The 19,384-nt window shown below is 45.5% G+C and overlaps 1 protein-coding gene across 3 annotated transcripts in view; it reads left to right on the top strand.

Annotated features, from left to right (window-relative positions):
• The window catches only part of LOC135903126 (hemicentin-2-like), a 578,389-nt gene that overhangs the window by 130,736 nt on the left and 428,269 nt on the right, over window positions 1-19,384 (top strand). For all 3 annotated transcript variants that reach the window (XR_011511029.1, XR_011511030.1, XM_070530708.1), the window contains exons 3-5: window positions 1,786-1,896; window positions 13,669-13,926; window positions 17,976-18,281. Coding sequence is in view for 1 of the 3 variants with exons in the window: in XM_070530708.1 (XP_070386809.1) it covers window positions 1,786-1,896; window positions 13,669-13,926; window positions 17,976-18,281 (675 nt within the window). In the remaining 2 variants the exon portion in view is untranslated. The remainder of the gene's footprint in view (window positions 1-1,785; window positions 1,897-13,668; window positions 13,927-17,975; window positions 18,282-19,384) is intronic.

Here is a 19,384-nt window from a genome sequence, read left to right as displayed (position 1 = left end):
GCGGCGGCGGGGGCGGCTGCGTATGGCGCGGCAGAGATAGGGCCGCGCGGCCCTATCTAAAAAGCGACCTGCGATGGGCGCAACGTCTAGGTGCACCAAGGGCTGATAGCTTCATGTGCGCTACGTTCTCGCTGCTTAGCTGACGTTGAAGTGAGAGGCAGCACGAAGGTAATTTCGCTCGATGCTGCTGCCGCTCCTCCTCACACCAGCGTTTTGGCATCGAGCGTCCACGGTCTTCCAGTGAGATGTGTTTATGTTTGCCTCTGCGTGCTTGACACTGTGCTTGTTAACTTAGTTACTAAGCGAATGTTTACATGTACGTGGGTTTTTATGCATTTTCAAGTGGTGTTATTGCCGCTTTTCGCCTAAGGGACCCCCAACTTTCGTTGGAAATAAAGGTTTGATTGATTGATTGATTGATTCGTTCATTGATTAATTCATTGATTCATTGATTTTAATAAAGCCGATAAAACTACTCTCTTTACTTCACATAGCTAACCAATAATTCTCAAGTGCAATGGATGCGTTGCCTTTCGGTCAAAACTGCGACTTTTTTGTTAGCCACAACTATACGAAGTAGCAGGCAATCATGCCAGATGAAACGTAGGTTTCATTGTTAATTACTTCGAATAGTTGTCATTGAACTCAGCACCAGAACATGGCGCAGCCAGCACTGCTACTAAAGTTTATATCAACTTATTGCGTAAATGATAATTGTTCTTAAATCTGAAATAGATATGGACGGGACTTATACGCACAGGGGTAGTGGGTTTTCTTAATATGAAATGGTTCCGCACGTTCACGTCCTTTTCTATTCCTCTGTCTCGCTATCATACTTGTGCGCTCAAAGAAATGCTGGCAGCCGCATGACGTGCAAGGGGAGATAGATGCCGCTTAGGAGAAACTCCCTGGCCCTAAGAAATAAGGTGATATCTAATGCTTTGTGACTGTGCCTTTCTGTGTTCGCAGCGCCGCGTCCAGGAACTCTGTCCAAAACATTACTTCAAACCATAGCTCTCCACACCCTGTCACACTTTTCATTTGCTTTATCACGCATATTCATGTACATGCACAATCAAAATACGCAAGAAAACCAAACGCGCGTACAAATTATTGGTTGTATCGTCAAATTTCTTTTCCGTGAACTTTAGAGCATACAACACAGCAAACTGTTCATCCCTTGGTTACTATAGCGAAATTCCGTACTATTAATAAACCATACTAAAATTAGCCATTCCACAATTAAATGATCTAAGCCACACCAGAAAAAAGACGAGATTTGCTATTTACATTAAGCGTGAATGCCCAGTGCTTCAACGAATGTAACCTCCACGCTACAGTAAAAAAGCAAAACAAAACACTTTTTCGTGTCTTCATTTCAAAAGATACACATAGGACGACGGTTGCACCATAAATGCTACGAAACGTGGCAGCTGATGCACCAGCATAACATCATTCACATCTTTTTGAAAATGCAATGGTGTCGAATACAAGATCTTTGAAGACCAACATAACAGATGTAAGCTATGATCAGCTCGATGGAGTCCATTCAGAAGCGTTTAGTGTTACTTTTCCTAGAATAGAATGAAAATAATGCAAGGAGACTTAAGGTGATATTGATTTAAAAATGGCGTAATCTTTGTAACAATTATAGCTTGAGAACTAAGCGCCGAACGTTTGGAACCGTTTATAGACACACTTCTATAGCCAACTTCAGTGTTTCATGCCGTGTTTTTGAATTTTAGGGCGAGAACTCTAATGAACTCAATTTTATTCAATTTGCAGGGCCACTGGAACCTCCGGTAATCAGGGATGAAAGTGGTAACATCGTCAACGAGACGGCTGGTCCGTATATGGAAGGTGACGTGGCTACACTTGCGTGCCAAGTCAAAGCAGGTGAGCGCACTGAATGTACGTAAACATTTCCCGCCGTGGTTGCGCAGTGGCTATGGTGTTGGGCTGCTGAGCACGGAGGTCGCGGGATCGAATCCCGGCCATGGCGGCCGCATTTCAATGGGGGCGAAAACACCCCTGTACTTAGATTTAGGTGCACGTTAAGGAACCCCAGGTGGTCGAAATTTCCGGAGTCCTCCACTACGGCGTGCTTCATAAACAGAAGGTGGTTTTGGCACGTAAAACCCCATAATTTTTTTTAATATTTCACGCAGGTGCTCACCTGGGATTCTTAGCTGCAATTAATTTACACCTGTGTATATTGTAGAACAGGCGCTGTTAATACTGCATTAGTGTAGATGGCTTAAGGCTATGTCTAAGTATAGGTCACCTTACACCATACAGTCGTGAAAACTTCCTAATTAGTACAGCAAGAGACTCGACAAATGAAACAGGATGACTGGTTTGCAAGGATGACGTGGCACCCAATCGTTGATGCAATCAAGACGTGCATGCCAACTAACGCCATGAAGAGAAAGCCTCTAGTAGCGAAATCCGTGCATGCTTGAAGGGCATCGGCGTAGCCATGTTACGTCTTGTCAGTCGCTCTAGCTAGCTTGAAAGTGACCCACGCCTGGCCGGTAACCCTTGATGGTTGTAGGATGCTCACAAAAGAAACGCACATGTTGCAACGATACTTCAGCTTCGAATAAAAAAAAACGTGTTTCAACGACACCTTTTATAGCTCGGCAAGATTACAGAGTCCCGCTTGTAGAATGCCTAGACCACGTCTGATGGGGTGGCGTAACCTAGCTTGGCACTGAACGACGCGCCTGGTGCCCCCAATATGTGCATAAGGACGACCCACTGCTATGCTTGACGCTTTTCCAGGAATTTACGCGGCGTGGATTTCTCTAGGGCTAACAGACCCTCAGGCAGTATGTGGTGCTTTACTGTGCTGAAACACGAGGAGTATGAAAAAGGTTGTCGTCTTGAGTCTTCAATTTTCTGCTTAATGTCAGAAATGTGTGCTATATCTCACTGGCATTAAACGGGCATTGTGAAAAAAATAAGGAAAGTACACACGGTAAAAGATTCCGTGGTGTTGGATGCAAATACACTGACTCTACATATTCTTAACACTGTAGCGAGTTCGTCTTCGTCGCAGAGAGGCGTTATACTGAATAAGCGACTGATTTTATGCACCAAAAGTATGTGATCCCCAAAGTGAGGTGTTCGCTGCAGCTTCTTTTACTGCTACAGGAGTTAAGTGCTCGAAATAGGGTTTCTTGAGTCCGTTCGTCCACCTCGTTACGCCTTCATCGTGGTCATGCCGTGTCTTCCACGAGGCATTTCCTCATCCTCAGATTCACCCTCACCACAAGGTGGTATCACTGGGCATCAAACTCTTGGGGAACTGGATGCGCTAAGCACAGGGCTAGACTGCAATATTCGGATAATTTCGTGCGTGGTTCAGACTCGGAAGTGGTGGCGCCTGTGCATATGTTTCGGAGCATACAGCATGCAATACTGTATCGGATGAAGACGACGTTAAACGCATCGCGAAGTTTTTCTTGCAAAGGTGCTGTTGCTCGCGTGAGAGCATGCTTCCATCACAGTAAATGAGATCTGAGGAAGAGAAGCAGATATATATATATATATATATATATATATATATATATATATATATATATATATATATATATATTCCTTTTTTCGGTCATGTGCTCCGAACTTGTGGGTAAGCAGCTAGGGCATTGTGAAGTGTTATGTATTGTATGTATCGGATAACATTTAAAGCTGCCCCAATTCAGAAGCACGCCAACCAAGCGTCAGCACAGATGTTACAGATAATGCGTAGGCAGGCAAACTGCGGTGACTTTGTTCTTAACACGCCGGTTGCTTATCCGTTCAAGAAATGATCTGCCACACTAAGTCGTAAGATTCGGCTTTCGGCTTTTAATCACTATAGTCCGGTCAATGTCATTTATTCGTAACTTTCTCATTCCTGCTAATACTATTTTCAATTGTCCGCTGAGAGCTGCGTAGCAGTTATAAGGCAACTATAGTTGCAGCATATTAGACCATTTAGCAACTATTAGCATTGTGTGATGTGGAGGGCGCAATTCGCTTCTACCACCCTTATCACCGAAATATGTGTAGCTCAAAGTACGTTCATTGCGACGCTCAACCGAGCAAATGCCGGCAACCCTTTAAAGGAGGTGAAGTTCTAGCTAAGAGCCTCTGCACTATCCTCTTGTAAGAACAAACATGTCAAGGTCTTCGCCAATTAACCTCTTAGCTATCATTATTCTTCTGATTAATTTTGATCATCTAGGGTTCTGCAATGTGCAGCTAAATCTAAGTGCACAAGCGTTTTTTGTCTTTTCGACCCCATCTAAATGCTGCCGCCATGGCCGGGACCGAACATGTGACCTCGAGTTCGGAAGCGCAACGTCGTAGTCACTAAGATACCGCGGTGCTTGCGCCCAACGCTATGTAGGCAATTATTTACGAAAAAATAAACTCTTCGTGTTTGTACACTTTGCAGTTATAGGTAAATATACACATCTGTCGTCGTGAAAAACTGTTTACAAAACTTGATGAAATGAGCGCTACGAAGACGCGGACGAAAGAACAACATGTACGACAGACAAGCCGCTACTTCCAATTAAATGTTTTTTTGAAGAAACAGAACTTTAAATAGATGCAACCAAGAATGGCCTATCATGACAGCACGACCTCCGTATCTCTTCAGAAAGGCTATCTCTTTTTCAGTAAGCGTCACTGAAGGGCAACTAATGCACGTGCCCTCGGCCTTAGCAATGTAAAAAGCTTCCAATATCTCCCGTTCTAGTCTATCTCTAGAACATGCCAGAAACCTGGTGTCGCGAAGATACGGACGGCAATTGTGGCGTTTACAGTGTTCTGCCAGATAGCCCACCGCATTGTTATTTACGGCCCAATTGTGCTCACGCGCCCTTTCATTAAAACACCGTCCGGTTTGACCGATATAAACCTGTTGGCAACTTAGGGGTATCTCGTATACGACATTACTTTTGCAAGCAGTGTACCACGCTGCATGTTTCTTAGAACATGGTTCGAGTTTTGCTTTTGTCATCATAGGGCATATCTTGGCCAGCTTACATGGTGCACTGAAGAGAAGATTGATGCTGTGCCGTTGTGCCACCTTCTTGAGGTTGTGGGATACCCTGTGCCAATAAGGAATCACATGCAATCTCTTCCTATCAAATGGCTTTTTTGTGTTAGTACCCTCTCTTGCCTGTTTGATCTTTTGAAGAAGCTTGTCGCAAAGGCTAGAGATCAGTAGTGAAGGGAAACCGGCTAGGCGTAGCCTTGAAACTTGGTTATCGAGTCGAGTCGTTTACAAAAGATTGCTGTAGGGGAATAGTAGTATTTTTATGACGCTATTAAGCTACGTGAGGGAGGCTGCTTCACAAAATTACACGATTCGACAACTAATAGAACAAAAAATACAGACTTATATATCTTTCGCGTGCTAAAATCGTTTACTGCGAAAAGCGTTCAATGGCCCGAAAATGCCGACGACGGCAAAGCGACGGCGACAAAGACAGCGGCATGACGATGACTCGTCGTTGAACATGACATCTAAGATAGCGAATAAGTGTCTTCGCGAGAGGGACGCTGACAATGACTGCTGCACTGAAAACCGCGCTGCGACGGATCGCTATCTTCATCAGGTGTATAGTACTTCTTACTCTATTTATTGCCATAAGTACTTCTTTTTACGAAGTACTTATGGCAATAAATGATGATTAATAAATTATAATTACGACGAACATTTAACTGCATCTAAATTTTCCGAATGTCACGTTAGGTTCGTCGTTTATGTCCAATCCCGTCCTCGTGTCTCTTAGCCTGCCCACGAGAGCTGATGCAAAGCGTACACTAAACTAAGTGTTATATATTCATCCCTATTCACCTAGTCAACTGCTGCCATTCCCAGCAGAAGAAACAGCTAAACCAAGAGGTACCACTATAGTGCAGCCCTAGATCACCGGCTACGCTCACGCGTGTCTCTCAGCGCTATGGCGCCAGACATTGCAACGACTTCAAGGCCGCGGCGCCTGTTTCAAAGCCCGTGGATGACACGTGCCTATATCCGGAGGACAGGCATGATGCTGATGCACATTTGAAGAGCTGGCACGTGAGGCTGCGCTCAGCGGATGCCTGTTCATCATCGTTATTGTCTTCTATCTTGGGGGCGGACGTCCCCCGCTGCGCAGCCGAGAGTCGAGTCGTTTACGCGCCCGTGGCCTCCCCCCCTCTCCAGCGCGACGTCGCTTTCGCACTCCTCGGCGATCTTCCTGGGCGCCTCGCGCATGCCTCGTGGCGCTGGTAATGAGCACTGCGGAAGCGGGCCGGCGCAGCCTCCTGCGGCTACAGCGGGCGTCCTTTTTAACAGATTGGGGAGCATTATCATTTGCGCGCTCGTGCGACGGGACGCATTACCTGTGTGACGAGCGCGCTCTTTTGCGCGCTGGGAGGCACTCGTGCGTTCCCACCGCTGAATGCCCCGTGGCGCGCACCTTGCCGCCGCGGCGTGCGCCACAACCGCCGTTGTCAGCGTGCCCGGCGGTGCGACGTTGACGAGTTACATAATTGCGCGCCGCCTAAAGTTGGCGCGCGGGTTGGCGCGAGTGACGCGTCCACGCCGCCTGGCCTGCGGTCGACCTCCTCCCGCTCCGGCGACAAAAATGGAAGAAGCGCGCGGGCGTCCCGCTGAGGTGCCGTTGGCCTGCCTGCCGGAGCACGCTGCGGCAATACCCGGGCGAAGCCCGGTGTCGGTGGGTGCTCGTGACAACAATGGGCAAAATTATTAAGCGCTGCGGGCCGGCCACTCTCTTGGGCCGACCGAGAAGGGGAAACATAATGAATTCGCAAAGAAGCTGTTGCGATGGTGAATATCTTGGATAATTTTTCGTTTGCTTTCTCCCGCTTGATGAGTTTGCCACTTCCGTTCAAGATTGTGAAACACCTTGTTATGCTGAGGAAATATGCAGCCTTAATTTCTCTGTAATATTTAATTTCTGATCCCTCGTTTATGAGCTGCGTAACAGAAGCCGGGTTTCTGTTACCCTCGTACGTTGCAAAACCACAAATGAGGACTGCTGTAATCACGTAAAATTAATGCATCATTAAAGTGAACTTTGTTCGCGGGTAACTTCAGAAAATTACCTGCCAAATAGAAGAGGCATATTTATTTATTTATTTATTTATTTATTTACTTATCCATTTATTTATTGCCGTTTGGTGTGTACTGCAGATTATATTAGCTAAATTGTGCTTATCAAAAGTGCGTCATTATTAAAGTGGCCTTGATGTCCCTGCTATCGTACCACGGTTACATGATAGCGCAGGATGATATGTGACTAGACAGCCTTAGTTTAGCGTTTGCAACCGAACGTAAAAGGATTACGTACGCCAAGAAATAGCATCGTCCTCACTGCGCATGCTCGGAACCTTATTGGGTTTCTGCGTTTTATGTGCACTAGACAGTTTTAGAATGGCGTTTGTCGCCTTACATAAGTTAAACGTAAGCACCTTTGCGGGACGTTACGGTGCGTGTCCTTTCAAGTCTTTTAGTTTACCTTACGGAAACATAAACGTAAAGAAAATGTTATAAAACAGGGCGTCGTGTGGTGCCTCGTGCCAAACGCATCCAAGCCAAGACGATCCATTAGCAACCATCCTGCTGTTGCTATGTTGGCGCGCCTCGTTAGGCGTACGGGCGCCAGAGTCACCGAGCGATCTCGGAACATGGACGCGCTATGCGCTGATAACTAACCTTTCAGGTGAGTTTACAGAAATTGAAAGCTCATTACAATAGTTACTGGCGATCAACGCGAGTGAAAGCGTAGCCATGACGAGAATTCACGCTGAAGCGGGAGCCATGGGTGCCGCCATGTTCGACAACGCTATTTCTTAGCGTCCGTAAACATTACGGACGTGAAACTCGCCGAATAACGTACGTTATCATAGCGCGCGTAAACCGCAGAAACCCAATAACGTTCCGAGCATGCACAGTGAGGACGACGCTATTCCTTTATGTACGTAATGCTTTTACGTTCGGTAGCAAACGCTAAACTAAAACTCTCTAACTAAAGGTGGTGTGGGACAGATCGTGTATATGCGCCGAAGCGCGGTGGAGCGCAGATGTCTTCTCCAGACAAGTATGGGTGCACTCTGTCGACCTTACAAAAATACGAAACGATGCCTACCAAGGCAAAAATAGTGAGCCAAGCGGGCGCGCGCTGGCGCGCGTCTTGTAGGTTCAAACCCCCATTCCTCTCGAGTCGCGGCAAACGCAAGGCGCACTGGCGCGAGCTTTCTTGCCGCGGCAAGCGTAAGCGTAGTTTGGCCTATATACTACCCTTGTCGAACACTAGCACGGCTGTACAGTAAGTTGTAACTAAGCATTGAAAGAGCACGCGATAAGAAAAAAAAATTCGTGACGCACAATGCTTGATGATGATCAGTGAATTAGTGTCACTCATGGGTGCCGTAGAGCACCTTAAAATCGAAGACGTACAGTCAACCGCAAACGTTTACGGGACGCAGGATCCGACAAGAAGCTGAATTCTCGCGAAGCGTGGTCACTCAGCCTCGAAATAAATGTTCCAGCATGTAGTAGCCTTCGCCCCCTACACAGTGATTCAGTAAATACGAAGTGCCATGCCTCAACACTGCAGGAATTCACATTTGAAGAGGAAACCGCATCCCGGAAGCTTTTGCTGGTGACTGTACATGTAGCCTCAGAGTCCGTATTCGAGGCAATAAGCTGTAAGATTTTTTTTAAATTTATTCGTACTCTGGCTGATTTAGTAAGAAACAATAAGCTAAGTAATATTCTCGAAGATAGTAATGCATGCGAAAAGTGAACAAAATTTGCAGTGCATTAATTACGAATTAAACGTCGATGGTAAGAAATTCTAAATATGAAAGGAAAAGTTTGTACAGACACCTGAATAAATTTTAGCGTCGACTGGACTATGCCGAAACACTATGCCGAAACGCTATGCCAACAAGCATGCACAGCACTTATGGATTTTGGCATGTGGCAAAAGTGGCCGTGATTTTTACGCAGTGAGTCTCTCACTCTGATCGTAGTCAGTGCTTCAGCAAGTGCCCCCCCCCCCCTTTCCTAACACACACGCACTTCCACTTCTAAAAAATCGAATTTTTGCGAAGCCATTTGATCGCCTCCTGGTGGCCAAAACCTCTAAGCCTTCCGGCAAATGCGTTGTGTTTTCACGACCCTTACGACGCGCTTGTAGACATATCACAGCAGCTGCGCGTGAAACTACGCATTACGTACCACATTTCTGACTTCTTACCAGAAAAGTGAAACAATGTTCCAGCATTCGAGCCTGCCAAGTGGGGTTTTATGGTTGTCGCACTAGTCGTCCGAGTAAGCCCTAATGCAAGAAGCAGGCGGCGCGGCGATGTGGTTCCCGAATATCTGTTTTATTATTATTATTATTATTATTATTATTATTATTATTATTATTATTATTATTATTATTATTATTATTATTATTCCTTCCTCTTTATCACTACCGTGAATGGGCGTAAAATATAGAAAAAGGGAAAGTAACTCATTTCATGCGTTAACGTCTCATAAAACAGTGCAAAGAAGAATTAACAAGGAACAAAGAGGATGACTTGGAACACAGGCGTTTGCGCGGGGTAATGGCAATAATGGCAATAGTCTCAGTATGGAGCACTACCGATGATATCAGTAACTTTGTGCTCCCTAATGGAAACAACAGAGCCCGTGTCCCGATTGATCTCATGGACCAGCGCTGCCGCAGGACAACTTCTCTTGGCAAAATTACTTGGGTATCGTGACAGCCTACCATATAATTTACAACAGTTGGCTCTTGTAGAGATACCACGCATGTCGTTGCCACATTGTACGCGTGAACGTAGCGTACCTGCCCAGCTTCGAATATTGGTAGGAATCTTAATATCGGTCAAACTCTCTCCGAAGTACGAAGTTCCAGTATTTCAGCTTAGACTTTATTAAGTGAGCTGCGGTATATTTCTTCTGCAGATCGTATTAATGCGAAAGGAGCTGTCGCTTATAATTCACCGTAGGGCAGGCTTTCACGTGGTTCTGTGAAACTTGGCAAGCTTTCCTGTTAATTCTATAGAGCATGAACGAATGAAGCGGCTGCGAAAACAATAATTCGGGTGAAACGACTCGGTGTCAAGACGTGAGAAACGGAGGTAGCGTGCATTAGTTAACCCTCTAGCCTGAACACTGTAGCCGTTGCCATGTGTCTGAACAGCCACCAGATCACAAAATGAACACATAAAGCGTCACCTACCCGTCTCATTGCGCATTATTATTGTATAATGGCGTCGTCCCATACAGCTCCTTCAACGTGGGGAAATATATGCTCCAACTATCATTCACCAAGGTTTAAAAATATGCAAATGCGACGCAGCTGGACAAAACTAAGGTAATGTTGTTTGCCGTCGCTTGCAGATACTCAGATTATATTTTGTATTCCTCATATTACTTAATTAGCCTTAGTTAATTAATCAACTTCTCAAATATTATAATTAGATGAAAAGTGTCAATCGTAGAGCAACAATTGTAGAGCAACGTGAAAAACTCCCGATACAGCTTTCTGTTGCTCTACAATTTTCTCATTGACACTCGGAAGCGGAAGCATGAGGAAGAAAGCGGAGGAAGCCCCCTTGAAGCACCGTCAGATGGCCCTCACGTCTGCACACAGTGGAGGAAAAGAACTAGGAAGCTTACCAACAAGTATGCGGCCTGTAGGGTGAGCAACACAGCAACAAAGAACGTCAAGCGGAAAGTCAGAGAGGCTGAAATTATCTCATAGGTGGCGGCAATGGAAAAGAAACCTGCCATGAGTAACTACTTAAGAGGAAAAAAACGAAATCAGGAAAGAAACCATTCATGATAACTCAAAAGGAAGCTCATTACTTTTCGCAGCGAGATCTGGATGCCTTAGAACACGAACCTATAAAGCGATATATAAGAAGGAAGAAGAAGCATCTGCTTGCTGGGGTAAAGCTAGGAAAACGATGGAGCATGTCTTATTAGAATTTGAAGACATCTGCCCAGCGGTCGATTTAGGCACCACTGGCCTCCTTGAAGCCCTTGGGTTCAACGAGAGCAGGGGAAAAGTAAATATGCCCGCAGTAGAGATTAGCAAGAGGCGATTGGAAGATTGGTGGAGCACAACTAGGGAAACGACAAAAAACGGGGTCGTACAAAAGCAAAGTTCGCAATAGGGGATCAAAAAATTTCGTTGTTCATCCTGTTTGTTTTTTCTTCTTCTTTAACTTGGGTAGGACATTAGGCAGTATAATAGCAAGAGCTTGGTGGCGCAACGCACCGCCCCGTTCCAAAGGGGACGCTCATAATATCCATCCATGCGCGACAAGGGCGGCACCAGTCGTGCGACGGAAAGAAAGAAGAACCAGAAAGCTCGCCTTCGCGCATAGCGTTCGCCGCAAGCGTTTCTCAGTAAATGATACAGTTGCATAAGCTGCAGTTGCCGGGAAGCGGCACTTGTGTGGCCGGTCTATACAGGGTCTGTTATTTTTTTTCATTGAAGCAAATTTGTTAGATTGCCTATGGCACATAGCACCATTATAACTCTTGATCTAAATTACTCAATGAGGCGGCCATTACTTCTACGAGAAATCAAAATGTTAACTTGAATAACTAGCGTAGTTACGCTAATTAACTTTTTCATTAATTTCAAGCCGCATATTTCTACTTACGAATTATAGCCGCGGAGTTCGCACGGCTTATCCACTTGGAACGAATTCTCTGGACAGCACCAGTTCCGAGATACTAATTTTCAAAGTGTCCGATGTAACGCATTGGCGTTCTATTTACTTCATTAGGAAACCACTGTTCTATGCATTGAAGCACAAAAGTAACTGGAACACCGATGCATTTCGACGGACACTGAAAATGAATCTCTCGGAATTCGTTCCAAGCGGATACACCGCGCGAACTCAGCGGCTATATTTCGTAGGTTGAAATATGTGGCGTAAAGTAAATAACTAAAATTTTAATTAGCGTAATTATGTTAATTATTCAATTGAACATTTTGATTTTTCGTAGAAGTAACGGCCGCCTCATTGACTAATTTAGATCGAGGGTTATATAGAGAGAGAAGGATGCATAGAAAGGCAGGGAGGTTAACCAGAGGTAGTTCCGATTGGTTACCCTGCACGGGGGGAAGGGTTAAGGGGGATAAAAAGAGAAAGAGAGTGGAAGGGGGATAGAGAGAAAGAGAGAGACGAGCACGATCAAACCGCATACACGACAGAGCTTTAGGGAGCGGCGTTCTTGAATTCTATCGTTAAGCCCCGTAGACCGCAGGAACCTTAAAACGCCAGTAAAGCCTTCAGCGCGGATGTTCTTTGGCAGTGCTGATCTAAGACTTTGAGTTCTGATAGGGGATGGTTGTCCAACTTTAGAGTTGTGCTTTAGCCAATCTTTAAAATGCAATCTATAGGCAATCTGTAAAAATTTTGGTGCAGCTAAAGGAGAGCACCCTGTATGTAGCGCCACGTGTCGTGGCTTTGCCAGTCGTTGAATACACGCAACATTGCCGCGAGACTGGTTACTCGAGGCGCTTTGTGCGTATTTTTTTAGGAGGTTTTACGTGCCAAAACCACTTTCTGAATATGAGGCATGCCGTAGTGGAGGACTCCGGAAATTTCGACCACCTGGGGTTCTTTAACGTGCACCTAAGTGCACGGATGTTTTCGCCCCCATCGTAATGCGGCCGCCGTGGCCGGGATTCGATCCCGCGACCTCGTGCTCAGCAGCCCAACACCATAGCCACTGAGCAACCCCGGCGGGTACATTGTGCGTATTTGCAGGCGTCTTGCACACTTGGTTCATGCTCGAAAAAACACTTTTATAAAGCCTGTATTGAGCAACAGAAAGCTGTATAGGAGTTTTTCATGTTGCGCTACAATTTTCTCATTGACTTTTTCCCTTTCAATTATAGTATATGATAAGTTTATTACTTACTTAAGACTCGTTATGTAATTAGGCGGAGTGCAAAATATATCCCGAGTACCTCTAAGTGACAGCAAACAACGTTACCTTGGCTCTATCCAGCTACGTCTGTATATCTTAAAATCCTGTGTTCTTAACCAGGCGCCGCAGCCATGCGTGAGAGGGACGCAAGGAAGTCTTCGATACATTTCTCTTGTCTATGACCTCTAGACGGAGAAGTGGAAAATTAGAGGGAGAAAAGAGGGGGGAGAGGCCGTAGGGGTAGTCAGGCACATGCGCGATCAGCAGTGTGATGCATGTTTTCTTGGTCCTCAAAATTTGTTTACACTGCAGCTTGAAAACTATGTTATGTACTAAAATTATGACGTCGTGTACTATCATCACAAAATGAAACTAGAAAATCAAAGTAAACTAAAGCGGGTTACTATACTTCCTCGTGTTCACCATCGATGAACTCAATAATGAAGAGTTTTTGGTCTCTGTCATGTATAGCGACTTTCTACGCGCTGATGCCGCATCACTATAAAGTAGCCACGCGTGATACGCAGCTGTTCTCATATTACGTTTGCCCCTTCCCCTATCGGTTAATGCTGATAATAGGAACAAATTCATTATTGACCCGCACGAAATTCAGAACAGTGCGTAGCGATGGGAATTGCGAAGCCGAGATTGGCACTCAAGCTCGCTGCGGTTGTGTCTCCTTGCAGCGGGCAGCCCGGCTCCCGAAGTGCGCTGGCTACGGCGGCCACGGCGGCCCTCGAGCGACGAAGACGAGGAGCCCGTGCCCAGAAGCGCCATCACCACGGTGTCGTCGGCGCTGGACGACGCACAGGAATCGGTGCTGGTGCTCAGCAAGGTGCGCCAGGGCCCGCTCACGCGCGCCGATCTGCTCATCCAGCTTGTCTGCGAGGTGGACAACGGCCTCGCGGCGCCAGTGCGCACCACGGTGCGCGTCGACATGCTCCGTAAGTGTGCGAACTTTTTTTTTATCAGTTTTCTTTTTCATTTGTCCACGGTCGTGGTCTTTCGAGATCGGCAAATGCCTGCTGCAGTGTAATTGAATAGGGGAGTCACAGCTAGCAGGCTCCCTTCGAAACGGATATCAGGGCCGTTTCACAGGGCGGATTGGCGGGGGAAAAAAAATACGATGGGTGCGGCATGGTTGCGAATTACCTGCCGAGTATTGATGGGAGCTACGCCCAGAGATAGGGAGATACAAGCTTTAATGATATGCTGGATATATGTTAACCCGGCTGGTCGCCTGGCATGCTGCTCCAGATGCTGGACGATAATTAAGGTATGCACAGTGATGACATAAACACGTAAACAGCACATCCAGACACACACGTACACACACACACACACACATAGACATACACGTGCATCATTATACGTAAGTAAGCACATATCGTTTGTAAATTAGGGCCAGCGCATCACATGGGACGAGAATGAGCAATCTATCATCATTCTGCAACAGTTGAGTTCATAGCAAAGCGCATAAAATCACTGACACGTGGAGGCCGTCATGACGTTATACTGTAGGAAAAAATACATCACACCATTTGTATGAAATCCCAAGATGGCCGCACTCGAACACTTCCGTAAAGTCGTCTACGTGTAGTTCCTTCCGCCTGCACGCACGTTTAAGTCGTAGAACATGAACTATTCGACACGGTAGTACCTTCTCGACAATTAAAGCAATGGCTTCGGTTTTTTTTTTCGTTTTTTTTGCGGATTTGCGGACTTGCTGTTTGCATGACTTTAGCGAGCCAGCAAAACCAGCGCAGCACTACGCAATAACGAAACTACTGAAATGCGAAAGCAAGGGTGGCGCAAAAGTCGAGAAAACGAAACGTTTCGACCACCCGCGTCGTTGTCAAAGGTAACGTCAATGAGTTCTTTTTCTAAAAACCAAATAGACAAGTAGCATTTACTTTCATCTTATAATGTTATCAAATGATTTTTTTTATATTACCAATGGTTGAGTACAAGTGACAGGATTATAATGAGTAGTGACTTCGTCATCGGGCTAGTATACTTGAATGTCCCGGGGGAATCTCTAATCGTGTCCCGTATTTACCTTAACTTCTCGATTACTAAAGGTCTGATCGTGATAATATTGACTCATTAGATGTTCTCGAGCTATAATCTATCACTTATGCTTCACTTAATATTTGTCATTAGTGTCACTTTAGCGAGCAATTGAGAACACGCTCTTATGAAGGTTGGGTGGCATAGCACTAAAGATTCGCTGTATGTTTTTCCATTTGGTGCCTACCTTAAGAGGAAGCTTTAGCTCGGGTGCTCCTCCCTAATACATGTAAAAGGATAATTCGTTTTTCTCGGCAACCACTACAGCAAATTTGACGACATTTGTTGCATTTAAAAGAAATACTTAAAATCTAGTGACTGTCTTGAATTTTCGATTTAGGTTGTCCATTAGTTATTAAAAATTGGCAAAGATCGCAAATTTTCAGAAAGCGAAACTATCAAGTTTACAACTCTGTAACTCAGCAATGAAAAATGGTATCACAATTACTTGAAATAAATCTAATAGCATATCGAAAGCGGACAAAATTGTTATGTTACACATGAATCACAAAATATATTGTAATATGTAAATACAGCTTTTGCAGAACCCTTGCACACAACGTAACGAATTCACGTAAAATATAAATTTACACATTCAATTTGACTGCTTTGAATGATCTAATAGATGCAGTTTACAGAACCTCAATATTTGTTTTTGATGCAGAGATATTAATTTGTAAACTTCGTGCTTCAATTTGTTTCCGATTTTCGAATTTTTGAAACTTCTTTCAACAAAATTCAGGCACTAAATCGAAATTTTGCTGCCAACAGTCACTAGAATTTACCTTTCTCTCTCAAAGGCAACAAATTTCATTGAAATCGGTGCAGGGATTATCTCAGAAAAGAATTTCTGCGTTTTACATGTATTTGAATAGGCCGCGTCGGGGCTGGGCCTGAGCTAAAGCTTCCTCTTAATGTCATAGGCTCAGTGTCCGCTAATCAGAGAAGTGTGCCGAGACGTATTAAGTACAGCACAACCTCTGCACAAAGATCTAAGAGTAGATTAAACGTCACCCGGCATTCATTAAAACAGGAACGCATTACTGCCGGCTCCTTTATAGTTGACTCCAATAAATTTAGGAAGCAGATTCTGGCTCATCATTATGCAATCAAGTAATTGCACTGGTCGAATAAGAGCAGCACTTTCGTGTATTGCATCAAGAAGCGCAATTAACACTGGCATGTTTTTTAATGCACGTAAACTTCGTTGTTTTCAGTTTAAGCTAACGGGGAAAAAAGTGCCCCAAATTTGTTTTCCCAATTCGATTTAAAATTTTGATATTTTTTTGGCAAGCTAGCGCACGAAATAAAAGAAATACCCATGTAGAATATAATATTCGGGAATTTTGTAATCTTAAGTGCATATTAGGAGCGCAGATTCGGCACAGAATTGATGCTCATCTATATCTGTGAATTCCTTAAACTCACTAAACTCACTCACTGGTTGAGATCACTAAAATTACAGATCATCAAGGTGAAAATCTAGCAAATGGGTGTCTTCTCGACGAAAGCATGTGAGACCATGTGATTATCCATTCTCACCTTTTACTGCGTTTAGCGAACATGTAATGTAACTCTTAATCATGCCCCTTATTGCAGTCGTCCTGTGGCCATTTCGCCATGCCTCCGTTCCGTTTTGAGAATAATCACATTACTGTGTAGCTGGTCCCTAGCGGTCGCATGTGCCTCAAGATAGCGCCACCGCGGCGTCATAATCTTTGCTTCGTTTACGACAACAATCTTGCTTCGGTACAAAAATACAAGCGCTGTAACCCACAGCCTGTCGTCGCTACTGTAACTTCCGCAAGAAAAGAAGTAAACCTTGATATAAGCTATCCCAGCAAGAACAGCACTTCTATGTGTGAAGCAATAATGCTTAGCAAGGCAAAAACAACCGATGAGCCTAAAAGCAAAACGTACGCAATCTCTGACAAAGAAATCAGAAATAAAAAATAGATTTTCTGATAAAGGTAACAAAATGTACTCTAAATTTTGTAAAAAAATACCAAAAACGACTGGACCCTATCTATACACGACCTAATGCAATATGTGCAGCTGCACATCTTTATACACTATTGAGAAAGAGAGAGAAAGAGAGAGAGAAAGAATAAGAGATGAGAGGCAGAGAGGTTAACTGTGCGTTTGGCTACATTACATTGCCGGGGGCAAGGGGGGGGGGGGGAGAAGGAGGAGAAAGGGTAGCGAAGATCAGCAGAAAAGAGAACTTATGAAAGGAGTCTGTCCGAACAAAGACGGTGAATGTGTTCCGCAACGATTACAATGTTTCACACAGTACCGGGGCCGTAACTGACTAGACAGGTTTATAGGAACGGACGGCTGGTTAGTCACCTAACCGTTTGCCTTCGAATGCGGCTGGACAATAGGAAATATTAGGAACATTAGGACAATAGGAAACAAGAAAAAAATGCATATTCTCCATATTCTCCGAGAGTTCTAACGCTGTGTGCGCATTTAAAAATAATAATGAGTTCTGGTCACGGCCCTGATTCACTTTCAGCGCCACAGCACCGGTGGTTGGACAGAGATAATATTCGAAGTGGTTTTCACAGTTGTTTCAGTAAACATTTACCGAGCATCGGCACATGCCGTTGTCGTCGTCGTGCAGCAAAGTTCGGCTGCCGTCTAGCGTCGGCAAGGCTTTAGCGCCTTTCGCCTCTTTAACTAGCACTGCAAGCGCAAGTTGAAATGTCGGTAGTAAGAAATATTAATCGCCTTTTTTTTTGTCCGTGACAATGTTGAGCGTGCAATTTCGCCTCTCAAATTCCGCCACCACTCTATCTTTATATTTTTTTTGGCATGCATTGACATTCGTGCCCATCGTTACTGCTTTACGCTGCGTACAAATCGGCTAGGGCGAGCATGGCGATGCAGCGCTGACCCTCCTCTCCCACCTTTCGTGCAGTGGCCCCCCTGACGGTCCGAATCTTGCGTGCGTCGGGCGGCGCGCTCACTGCCGGCCTGCCCGTCGAACTGGTCTGCGAGGCTCGCGGCTCGCGGCCCCCGGCGCAGCTTACCTGGTGGAAACGTGGCGTGCAGCTCGCTCAGAGCTTCGGCCACGCGTCGGCTGACGGCAACGTGTCGACTTCTGTGGTGAGCTTCACGCCTTCGGCCCAGGACCACGGCCAGGGACTGCGTTGCGTGGCCCGGAACCCCGCGCTTCCCCCGTCGGCACCAGCGCCCCACGATAAATGGGCCATGAACGTCTACTGTGAGTTATCAGCTGTTGATTTCCGTTGCCTTTATGTTGTGCTGTATGAGTTGTACGCAGCGAGCGTTACCTTATAGGCTCATTCGCTATAGAGTGACACCTATTTTATAATAAAATGAGCGAGAAGAATGAGAGGATGTGAAGGGCTCGATTTTAAAGCGAAGCTTTCTTTGTCTCTCCCTTCGACTCCCCTGCTGCTGCTGTGACTGTCTTGCACGCCACGCCTGTAGTGGAAAGAGCGTAGCAGAGAGGATAGGAGACGCGAGAAACTCGTTTGATCATTGCACTGCGTCGAATGTGCACCATGCCCTCTGGAACTCCCTGGGCGTCGCCACGCTAGCCTCTTGACAGCTGTAATTATCCGTGACGCCTGCAAAACCATTGCAGAAATTGCATCGCTTGCCTTTGTACTAACGTGCAAGTCAAGAGGGAAGCTAGATAGAACGGTAGGGAGAAGGGGGAGAGGTGGCAGAGAATGGGTAGAACCGACGAACAGACGGCTGGCTAGTCGCCTAACCGTTTGCCACCGAATGCGGATGACAATAGGAAACATTGGGGACATTAGGACAATAGTAAACAAGAAAAAAATGTTTACATATTCCCCGAGGGTCGTTTTACGCTGAGTATTTTTTTATAATAATAAGCTGTGGTCACGGCCTAATTCACTTTCAGTGCCACAGCACCGGAGGTTGCACAGAGATAAAATTCGAAGTGGTTTTCACAGTTGTTTTAGTAAACATTTACCGAGTATAAATAAAGGACCATAGAGCGATTTTCCTGCAAAAAAGCGGCAGCCGGCCGCCAAGACGTAGCTGACCGCCGCCGATGGAGTCGCCGGCGGCCAGCCGCCCGCTGGAAGTGGCGAACGCATGCTGGTAGCGAGGACCAATCAGGGCTCGATTGTATCCAACTTGCGGTTGAAATCACGGAGGTGATGGCCTCCAGTTTTTCGTTGTACAGTTAAAACTCGATCTAACTAAACCCGATTTTACAAAGTTCCGTAGCTAATGAAGAAATTTACATTCCCCGGCAGGTAGCCGTGGGGTTCGATGTTATCATCAACCAGATTTACCGAAGCAAACTTGGCCGAGCCCGATTTGACG

Source organism: Dermacentor albipictus, chromosome 1, assembly GCF_038994185.2.
Source record: "Dermacentor albipictus isolate Rhodes 1998 colony chromosome 1, USDA_Dalb.pri_finalv2, whole genome shotgun sequence".
Classification (NCBI taxonomy): domain Eukaryota; kingdom Metazoa; phylum Arthropoda; class Arachnida; order Ixodida; family Ixodidae; genus Dermacentor; species Dermacentor albipictus.
Note: the sequence above shows the minus strand (reverse complement) of the source record. Positions and strands in the feature narration are given on the sequence as shown.